General features: G+C 38.8%; 2 protein-coding genes across 2 annotated transcripts; both read left to right on the forward strand.

Annotated features, from left to right (window-relative positions):
- The first annotated feature begins 834 nt into the window (after positions 1 to 834).
- On the forward strand, positions 835 to 1,984 carry LOC113014176 (galactose-specific lectin nattectin-like). The gene is made up of 2 exons (XM_026155535.1): positions 835 to 998; positions 1,661 to 1,984. The coding sequence occupies exons 1-2, from the start codon at positions 911 to 913 to the stop codon at positions 1,975 to 1,977; spliced, it is 405 nt and encodes a 134-aa protein (XP_026011320.1). The 5' UTR covers positions 835 to 910; the 3' UTR covers positions 1,978 to 1,984.
- Positions 1,985 to 4,438: 2,454 nt separating this feature from the next.
- Positions 4,439 to 7,056, forward strand: LOC113014174 (lactose-binding lectin l-2-like). Its single transcript, XM_026155533.1, has 2 exons — positions 4,439 to 4,526; positions 6,623 to 7,056. The coding sequence occupies exons 1-2, from the start codon at positions 4,439 to 4,441 to the stop codon at positions 7,054 to 7,056; spliced, it is 522 nt and encodes a 173-aa protein (XP_026011318.1).
- Positions 7,057 to 11,590: the final 4,534 nt, after the last annotated feature.

An 11,590-nucleotide genomic window follows, 5' to 3' on the forward strand; every position in this document is an offset into this window, starting at 1 on the left:
TCTGTGGACTCATTCCGCTTCCTGGGTACCACCATCACCCAGGACCTGAAGTGGGAGCCCACCATCACCTCCGTCATTAAGAAAGCCCAGCAGAGGATGTACTTCCTGAGGCAGCTGAAGAAATTCAACCTGCCAACACGGACGATGATGCAATTCTACACTGCAATCATCGAGTCCATCCTCACCTCCTCCATCACCGTGTGGTACGCTGGAGCCACTATCAGGGACAAACAGAGACTGCAGCGTGTTGTGCGCTCTGCTGAGAAGGTGATTGGCTGCAGACTCCCATCTCTGCAGGACCTGTACACCTCCAGGACACTGAGGCGTGCAGCTCGGATCTCAGCTGACCCTTCTCACCCCGGACACAGTCTGTTTGACCTGCTCCCCTCAGGCAGGAGGCTCCGGTCCATTCGCACCAGGACCTCTCGCCATAAGAACAGTTTCTTCCCCTCTGCTGTTGGACACATGAACAATAACCGTATGACTGTTCCCACCACTAACACATGACCCTACGCTGTGTTCACTGCATCATTCCATGTTTGGCACTGATCACCACCTGCACTCATGTATATATCATGTATATATCTATCTACTTAGCACTTTTAATTCTTATTCTTATTTTTATTTTCATGTCTATTTAAGCGTTATATGACAGTATGTTTGCACTAAGCACCGCAGCAATTTCCTAATGTTGTAAACCTGCTCAACATTTGGCAATAAAACCCTTTCTGATTCTGATTCTGATGTATTTTTCTGGCTCATTTTTAGTGTTATTGTTTAGAGTGGGGTGAAAACACCCTCTCAGGCAGCTATAGAAGAAAGCAGCTCCAACTCTCTGCAGAAATCTGAACATCCTGTACAAAGAAGCTTCAGCAGCTCCTCATCACACTTTGAGACTTAAAGCTCCAACATGATCTTGCTCCTCTTCCTGCTCGGTCTGGCTCTGGGTGCTCCTTCTGAGTCTCCTTCTGATGAAAATGAAGTAAAGCTCCAACTTGGTAACTTTTTTTGTGCATTTTTTTTTTGTCTTTTTAATATTATTTAGCAAATAATAGATTTTAAATGCACCTTTATCATGTTTCTTGTTTTGTTTTGCTCAGGAGAAATATGTGTTAGTATAATTGGGGATACATGCATTAATTTGGTTCCACGTTTCAAACCTCCAGCAGAACCAGGCTCAGACAGGAGCAGCCATTTGCTGTGACTGGTGGAACTTTAGGCCTCATCAAAAAGAAAAGCTTCATATTAAAAGTAGATTATTGATTATCTGTGTCCTTAATCCAAAATGGCTGATTACACATTAGAGGAGGCTTAAAGCGGAAGGCTCTGCCTCCCATTCTACTTTTAATTAACCTCAAAACCACAAGTAAACCAGCAGTCTGAGAGCAAAGTACTCCATTGCTCTTAAAATAAGACGTAGCCTGAGTATTTAATACCTTGTATGTGAGGAGAAGGATTTTAAATTTTAATCTGGATTTAGCAGGGAGCTGATGCAGAGAAGCTAATATGTAATGTTTCTTTGTATTCCCTGAAGTACATAGAGAAAAGCAGCCTGACACCAGGTCTCACCTTTAGGATATTAGCAGTACAGATCAGGTTTCTTCTGTTACTAAAAAACAAATCATGATCTTTTTCCTCTTCTTGTTTCTGTCTTTTTCAGATGACCGAGCAGTGCAGCTGCAGCATGGAAACTGTCCCACGTTCTGGTGGAGCTTCAACGGCCGCTGCTATACGTATGTAGCTACACCGATGAGCTGGTCTGATGCAGAGTTCCACTGTTTGTCACAGGGAGCCAACCTGGTGTCCATCCACAACATGGAGGAAGAGAACTTTGTCAGATCCTTGATCAGGAACTTCGATCGTGCTCAGAGAGACACCTGGATTGGACTCAGTGATGTTCACAGAGAGGGCAGATGGATGTGGTCTGATGGCTCTGTGGTAGGTTTTGTTAACTGGAATGCAGGCGAGCTGCTGTAAAACTGTGTCAGTTTTACACAGTGTGTATGTGGGGGTTTTTTTTGTAGACTATTCTTCTAACTCTTAACAGACTGCTAACATGTATTCAAAAGGCTATATTTGTTATTTATTTGTAGTAAACTGAAACACATTACTAAAAAAATCTATTCTAAGATTCATGTGACACATGACTGTTAAGTTAGGTAGAACTTCAAGGGACATGAAGTTCTTTGCTGACCTGTTCATCATCTTTGTAGCTGTGCAAAAGCAAAAGCTTTATTCAATTTCATATTATAACAACTACGACAACCACTCTGAAGTTTATAAACAAAAACAAGACACTGGGTGTCAATTTAGGGATCTACAGTTCTCAGCTAACACTCTTTGACTCTGAAAGTGAGTCAAAGGAGTGAGTCTGACTCATGAAGTTCAAGTACACTTCTAGTTTAACATTTGAGAACAGCAGCGGAGCACTGACCTGTTCTTCTGCTGACTGTGTCAATATGGCTCGTAAACTGAGACAAATTATCTCCAGGAACAGCTGAACAATAGAAGACAATAAATAATCACTACAAGCACATCTGTTCAGCTGTTTGCAGACACTAGAGAGTGACTTGTATTAACATGTGTACATCATGAAATCTGTTGCTTTAGTATTTATGGTTGGCCAACCGGTTAATGCTAGGTAGCTATATCTGATTTTATGATTCACACACAGCTTAATGACAAAAAGGGCCTTCCCTCTACTGCCATCTCTACCTGTCTGTGAAACTTTCTCAGTAAATGGCATTGGTGTGTTTTGTCCTTTAATAAAATTAATAATAGAAGATTCATTTCTGATGCAATCCAGAGTATATTAATGAAACTGGTCTTAAATTATATGCAAAGTTTGTGACATCATGTTGAATTTATAAAAGTGTACCTTTAAAATAAGTGTTAGGGTTAGGGTTAACCCCCACACACCCCACTTTTCAGTTATTTATTTGTAAAAAATATTTGTACACCACTTTGTGTTGGTCTTTCATGTGGAATTCCAATAAAATTGATTCATGTTTGTGGCTGTAATGTGACAAAATGTGGAAAAGTTCAAGGGGGCCGAATACTTTTACAAGCCACTGTACAAACCACTTGAAGGCTATAAAAAGATAGAGGTTCACTTCCAAATGTCAGTTTCCACTGTTAGAAATGTTATCAGGAAACTTCAGTAAAGAGATATGGTGGAAGCTCAGATGAACAAAGCTTTAAGACGATCACACAAACCTCTCACATGAGTGCCAAATATCTGCAGGACAGTGTAGCTGACACAGCAGTGGTAATGATCTGCTTTTAGATTAGTCTGGTTACTGCAGGGGTTTTATTTTGGCTGCTTTACAATTGTAACAGACACAAGAGTGCTTAGACATTTTTATACAAGGTAAATATCTCAAAGTGGAAAAGTAAAAAAAGAATTAACACACAGTCTTTTTTAAATGAAAAAAAAAAAACTAAACAGGGTTTGTTTTGTATTTTTAACTGGAAAGATCACAATCTTCTGTTTCCTCTTCCTGGTACAGTCATTTATCTGTTTTCTTTTTGCTGATAATGTGATTTTATAATATAGTAAAACCATAATTATTCAGACAAACAAACAGTGAAGTAATTCTACTAAACCAAAGGTGCTAATAGTTGATCTATTTTGTCATTTACTGCCATAGGAGAGTCACATATCTCTGGGTCCAGTACTAAGAGAGGATCCTCTTGATTGTGTGGAGTTCATTCTGTCTTTGTTTAATGGAGCAACTCAGGAGTTTTTACCTGTTAGAGCACTGAACTGTCCTGTTTGATTAGTCATTCTGCTGATAACGCCTTTATGACACAATAAATATAAATAACACATCAAAAAACAAACAACATTTCTTCATGTGTTGGAAATTTGATGTTTTTTTCTGGCTTATGTTAAATATTGTGTATAGTTTAGAGTTTTGAGCCATTTGCCCAGTGATGTCACACCAGCAGTGAAAAGACCCTCTCACTCAGCTATAAAAGAAAGCAGCTCCAACTCTGCAGGAATCTGAACATCCTGTACAAAGAAGCTTCAGCAGCTCCTCATCATCTTTGAGACTTAAAGCTCCAACATGATCTTGCTCCTCTTCTTGTTTGGGTGGCTCTGGATGCTCAGTCCTCTTTAATGTTGAGAATTTGTTCTGCCTTTGTATATTATTATCCTATTACTACAAAAACAGTCACGTTCTTCTGAGTCTGCCAGGAGGACGTGGCTGTTCAGCAATTATTAATTTCTTTAGAATCTGATGGTGTTTACTGGCCGGTGTTAGTGATGTTTACAGTTGAGAGTTTTGTTCCATTTGGTCAATGATATCACAGTGATCAGTGAAAACACCCTCTCAGGCAGCTATAAAAGAAAGCAGCTCCACCTCTCTGCAGAAATCCTGTACAAAGAAGCTTCAGCAGCTCCTCATCAAAGGTTGAGACTTAAAGCTTCAACATGATCTTGCTCCTCTTCCTGTTCAGTCTGGCTCTGGGTGCTCCTTCTGAGTCTCCTTCTGATGGCAGTGAAGTGAAGCTACAACATGGTAACCAGAGGTGGGACCAAGTCATTGTTTTGCAAGTCTCAAGTAAGTCTCAAGTCTTTATCCTCAAGTCTCAAGTCAAGTCTCAAGTAATGTCAGGCAAGTCAGAGTCGAGTCTCAAGTCACTGGTGTAAAAGTCCGAGTCAAGTCACAAGTCTGAAACTTTGAATTTCAAGTCCTTTCGAGTCTTTAAAAAAAAAAACGAAAAAATAATGTTGCAGTTATATGCTAAATGTAAATATTAGACCATGTAATTTTAAAATCTGTGTTTTTCTCAACACATGACAAAATAGTGAACTTAGAAAATATACACAAATTGTGAAATTGCACCTTTTTAAAATGCAGCTCAATTAAACCTAGCTCCAAGACTAATTTTCACTGACAGTTCTGAGATAAGCTGCATGTTATTCTTGGATGCGGTTGTAGGACCGGCTTTAAAATCGCATGACAAAAATATCATACATATTAAAAAAACTGCATCACCAACGTAGCCTGGACAACATTTGCTAGTTAGATGAAGTCAGCTATCTCATCTTAGCATATTTATATGCATATTTATAATCATACGGTTCTTGGAGTGAGTGCATACACTCATGAAGTTTAGTAACTTCCGGTCACTGCAACAAGCCCAGGTACAGTTTACCGACGGATGGGTGCAGGACCTTGAAACGCACCGTGTAGAACGAAAGACCATCGTACGTATCATAAGTTTACCAGTCTCACAAATTGTCATCATAAATACACATTCGTTAACCGTTTATTAATATAACCTTTGAGCTCAACGGTAATTAATTAGCAGTGGAAATAATTTCTGGTAGCATCACAGAAATGCAGCAGTGACAATAATATTGTATGTTGTAATCGCACTGGGCAATTAGTGATACAAAACAACTGTTTTACCCTGTGAATAAAAGTATATGTTTTTGTCAATGTACCATAATAACAGAAGTGAAACGCAATATTGTGTCAGGACAATTCACTATTTATGCACAATAAACAAAGGAGCATAGCGCGACAATTTCTGTTCAGCGCCAGACTTGCTTGTAACCTATATCACCAATTATGTTATGAAAATGACGCATTAACTACAACAGAAGACTGACCTTTGTGTAAATGCTTGGAGCAGACTAACCTGTGAGCTGGAGTGTTCTGGGACGTTATATTTGATCTTTGAATGGCTGCAATCCAGGCCATCCGTCGCCTCTTTGTTACTTCGGAAACATGGCTCGAACAATTTCTCTTCAACGTCGTAATCCGATAACAACCGATCTCTTTACCCGTCGGCTTCCCGTGGCTGTCATGCGACCGGCTATTGCAGTTAATAATACAACGGCTTCTTGACATTTTTGTGTTTCTTTTTATCGCTGTGTGACTGATTTCAATTGAAAGGCTGTGTGCGCTAGTACCTCTTGCCACGAGTTCCCAGAATCCTTTGCGGTTCTACCCGTGAATGACGTCACATTTTCAATCTCTATATAATATGCATGTTAAATTTTATATTTGGGGTAAAATATCAAGTCTTTTCAAGTAAACCGGTTCAAGTCCAATTCAAGTCCCAAGTCATTGGTGTAAAAGTCCAAGTCAAGTCACAAGTCTTAGAACATTTTTTCAAGTCAAGTCTAAAGTCATAAAATTAATGACTCGAGTCTGACTCGAGTCCAAGTCATGTGACTCGAGTCCACACCTCTGATGGTAACCATCCTATATTCTGACTCTTCTTTCCCCTCCTTTATTTAACTTTATGTTTGTGGGGGGGGTTTTATTATCTTAATCACAATTTAGTCAAATACTCCAAGATTTTCTGTTGTCTGTTTCAGCAGTCAGTGATACAAAATTCTTGGTGTTTCATTGTAACATAGATTTTTTTCCTCCCCGTGTCAGATAAGTTCTACTATTCTGTAGAGTTATGATAAAGACCTGCTAATAAACGTAATAAGAGCAGCTTATTTCTCTGCATTTTTTTAACTTTCACCATGTCAGCTGTGCAGACGTGCTTTTCTGATGTTCTTCAGAGGTTACATCAAAGAAAAAATGTCAGTCACACTGACAAAAACAGTTATTTGTTTTTCATCGAGTTCTGACTGCTGTGTCTTCTTCAGATGACCACAGAGTTCAACTACTGCATGGAAACTGTCCCCCGTTCTGGTACAGCTTCAATGGCCGCTGCTACAAATATGTGGCCACACACATGAGCTGGGCTGATGCAGAGCTCTACTGTGTGTCACAGCGAGCCAACCTGGTGTCTATCTACAGCAGGGAGGAAGAAGAGTTTGTTAAATCATTAATTAAGAACTTTGACCATGCTGAGCGATGGACCTGGATTGGACTGAGTGACATCCATAAAGAAGGCAGATGGATGTGGTCTGATGGTTGTGCAGTGAGTTTTGTCTACTGGGATACTAGCGAGCCAAACAACAGTGGAACAAAAGAGCACTGTGTTCACACTAACGTGCGTGAAGTAAAGAAATGGAATGATCACCAGTGTTCTCTCAATTTAGCTTCTGTTTGTGCAACACAAATAACCTGCCCTTAGAAATTGAAATGTATCTTTTCGCTGCATTGTACAGAAGCAAATCGTTTTTGGCCCATTAATAGATGTTTAAAACTGCTCCAAATAAAAAGGAAAAAACAATTAAACATGAAAATTCATCATCAGTGCCACCACTGTTTAACTCTGGGGTTACAGGTCCTATGAGAAAACATGCAAGCGTGTAACTGGTGTCACAGACATGCGCTTGCATGTTTCATTAGCACGCAGTTAGTATTTCAAATAAGGATGAATGTAGAAAATGCACCTCCTCATTGATCTTCCCAGAATAACTTCAAGTCTAATTACAGTTTTTATCAATCGATTTGGCTCAATTATCACAGGAGAAAAGTTTTCATGCAGTTCTCAAACAGTGAGGGCATTTTTTAATCACACAGGCTCAACTGCACAAAACACATTGATTTTAACAATCATGTTTCCACATTTGGCAGCGTTTTGGTGGCTGTAGCTCAGGTGGGAGAGCAGGCCATCTACTAACCAGAATGTTAGTTGATTGATCCCACTCTGCTCCAGTCTGCATACCAAATATTCTTGGGCAAATTACTAACCCATGTTGCTCTCTGATGCATCCATCAGACTGTGAATGCTGTGTTAATGTCTGTTAGGAAGCGCTTAGGAAAAAGTGCTTGTGTGATTGGGTGAATAAACAAGTTGTGTAAAGCACTCTGTAAGAACCAGTCCATTTACATGAACAGTCAATCACGTCAACTCTGAGATGAAGAAATAAAATCCTTTAAAGACTGTGCTATAAAAATGTTTATTTTTTTCCTCAAAACCTTACTGACCTCCATAAAGAAGGCAGCTGGATGTGGTCTGATGGTTGTGCAGTAGATTTTGTCTACTGGGATGCAGGACAACCACACAACTGACACAAAGAAGTGGAATGACTGCCCATGTTCTGTCATTTTACCTTCTGTTTGTGCAGTATGGATAAACTGCACTCAGAAACTAAAATTTACATTTTCCCTGCACTGTTGATGCTGTCTGTCTTTAGTGTGTTTGTGCAAAAGTCACAAAATTCCACGAACCTTGATTTTCATAAATGTGGAAACAACCACTGGCAGCTGCACTCAAAGGGAATATTTACTCATCGTTTCAATGTCAAAATTATGAAAGCAAAGACTGTTTTAGGTGAACAAATAAATGGTTAAAACTGCTCTAAAGTAAAAGAACTGAAAAGCTATAAATAAAAACTCATGATCAGTGCCTCCATTGTGTATCTCTGGGGTTACGAGACACATGTCTGCAACATCAGTAATCACATTTCATGAGTAGTATTTAATAAACACTAAGTATTACAAAAGGAGACAAATGGAGATTATTCACATCTACCTTTATCGTTACCAGAAAAAACTCTAATGTAGTTAAGATCTATAGTTTGGCTTCATCCTAAAAAACACACACAGAATAATATCACTGAGGAGGTGAGGAGAGAGGTACAGCAGTGAGTGTCTACAGCCACAGCCTGTAAAGGTAACATCCAAAGAAGAAGTTTGACTGTTTTTCAAGCTTATGTTAAATATGACCAGCGGTTAAAGTGGGCTGGAAGGATCCTGAACTGTATTCTGGTTCCCTCGGTTAATGAGCAGTTAAATCTTATAGGCAGATGAATGTGTGTTACTACAATCTAAAATTTGATTGTAGGAATGTTTTCAGGTAACTAAATACTACTGCCCTAGTACCTGCACTTTGTTGTAGTTTTATTGTATCATAAAGGTCCTTCTTGGCAAAGTGGAACCTTTAGATCAGATCTTAAAATGTGAGCTCTTCACTCTCCTTTTTTTATAACAGTAAAGCCTCATCAAAATGAGTAGGAGGCCAACATAGAGTCACTAAAGACCTCTGTCTATACAAACCACGGTCAGACATGTCATTTTAAAAATAATTTAAATAAAACCACTGAAAGGCTATAAAAAGATAGAAATGCACCTCCAACTGTCAATTTTCATTGTAAGAAATGTTATTTAAAAAAACTTAAACCAATAAGGTGGGAGTTAAGATGAAAGCTGGAAGATGAAGAAAGTTTTAAGGCTGAACTTCACAATTTAGGGTAGAAAGCGACACAAACCCCCCACATGAGTGTCAAATATCTGCAGGACAGCCTAGCTGGCACAGCAGTGGTTATGATCTGCTTTAGTTTAAAAGTCTATTTACTGCAATCTTTTTGTTTTGTTTGGTTTATTTAAAAATTGTAACAGACACAAGGGCATTTAAACATTTGTACAAGCTGTAAATAAAGTGGCAAAGTAAAAACAAAAATTAAAGATTAATTGTATAACTTAGCATATAGACATGTATAGAGTGATTAAGTGTATAACTCTTACAGTTACATAGACAGTCTTTCTTTTTATTGACTCTGAACAGGCCGGCCACAATCACTTCATTTATATGTGTTCACTGCAATAAAAAGTGTGCACAAGGTTTGTTTTGGATTTGTTTACTGAGAATGATCGCACACTTCTATTTCCTCTTCCTGGTATAGTAACCTATTCTGTTTAGCATTTTGCTGATGATGTCATTTTACAATATAATAAATCAATAAATACTCAGTCAAACAAACAGTGAAGTTCTCTGGAAAAGGCCAGAGCTCAACACGTGTCAATAAGTAGTTAAGTGATGTCTTTGAGTTGTGGATAATTTTACCAAAACACATTTGAATGAGTTTTACAAAAAAAGACTAAAAGTTCAACGATGATCTCATAAATAAATAATATGTCTGTCCTGAGGCTTTTGTTAGAAATGAGGTAAGCTAACAAACACTAGGAAAGACAAGCCGTTTCATTCATATGGACTTCACTATGAGTTTAATTTCCAGCTGTTTTGCTTTTCTTTTTTGAAAAGCAGAGCTTACTTATACTGGACCCATCCTACTGTCTCTTTCTCCTGCTGAGGTCCAGTTCTAGGCTCAGCATCAGCTGGGAGCACGTGCACCTGGACCAAACCAAAACATGAAATAAGGAGGGGGGAGGCTGACTGGATATTATTGTTGTTGCCAAAAACAAAGCTACATTAATCATCCTCTCTGTTGTAGCTCAGGTCTGTTTTTTGATACTGCAATTATTCAGATTAATATTAATAAGATGTGACCAAAAATACTTTTATAAACTGCTCAATGTCATGATGCCAGAGTTTTCTAATGACATGTAGCTTTTGTGACAAGGATTTAACAGCTGGTTTGATATCATGATAAATATCACACATATCCAACAGGTGTGTATCAATCTGAATGCATGAAAACATTATTAGTGTACTTACTACTATTACTATAATCACTGCGTAGAGTAAAAAGTAAGTATTTCTGTCTCTCTCCTTTTGCATACTTGCACAGAGGCAGTCAGGCGATATTCAATATGCAATCAAATAATAAATGAGTTTATTGATATCCATTGATGTCTATATAAAGCATTGTGAGATCACAAAAAGCTTGATAAAGACCACATGTATTCAAAAATCATGCAGTTTGTGGGGATAGGTTAAATGACTAATCTAAATTGCCCATAAGTGTGAATGCAGGAGGGAAAGTGGTTGTCTCTCTCTCTGTGTGTTAGCCCTGCGACAGACTGGCGACGTGTCCAGGGTGTACCCCGCCTCTCGCCCTATGACAGCTGGGATAGGCTCCAGCGCCCCCACAACCTTGAAAAGGATGAGCAGAAGCGAATGGATGGATGGATGGTATTCAAAAATCCATCTATATACCAAAGGTCCGAATTATGTTATTTAATTTATTTTAAAATTTGTATTTACTTCAACTTTACTGGCTGCTATAGCAGAGTCACATATCTCTGTCTGGGCTGAGAGGATCCTTCTGAGAGGGAGAGTTCAATCTGTCTTTGTTTACTGGAGCAGTTCAGGAGTTTCTATTTGGTCCTTCCTGTTAGAGATCTGATTCACCCTGTTTGATTAATCATTATGCTGATATAGCTTTGTGGTACCATAAACATAAATTACACATCAGCTCAGTTCATTGGAATTTGATGTATTTTTCTGGCTCATTTTTAGTGTTATTGTTTACAGTGGGGTGAAAACACCCTCTCAGGCAGCTATAAAAGAAAGCAGGACCAACTCTCTGCAGAAATCTGAACATCCTGTACAAAGAAGCTTCAGCAGCTCCTCATCACACTTTGAGACTTAAAGCTCCAACATGATCTTGCTCCTCTTCCTGTTACAACTCTGACCTTCCATATTTGTTTAATCATTATACTGAAAAGGACTTTGATAACATCATAAATGCAGAATTACAGCAAATACAGTCACGTTCTTCTGAGTCTGCCAGGAGGACGTGGCTGTTCAGCAATTATTAATTTCTTTACAATCTGATGGTGTTTACTGGCCGGTGTTAGTGATGTTTACAGTGGAGAGTTTTGTTCCATTTGGCCAATGATATCACAAGTGATCAGTGAAAACACCCTCTCAGGCAGCTATAAAAGAAAGCAGCTCCACCTCTCTGCAGAAATCTGAACATCCTGTACAAAGAAGCTTCAGCAGCTCCTCATCACACTTTGAGACTTAAAGCTCCAAC

Source organism: Astatotilapia calliptera, chromosome 22 (genome assembly GCF_900246225.1).
Source record: "Astatotilapia calliptera chromosome 22, fAstCal1.2, whole genome shotgun sequence".
Lineage (NCBI taxonomy): Eukaryota > Metazoa > Chordata > Actinopteri > Cichliformes > Cichlidae > Astatotilapia > Astatotilapia calliptera.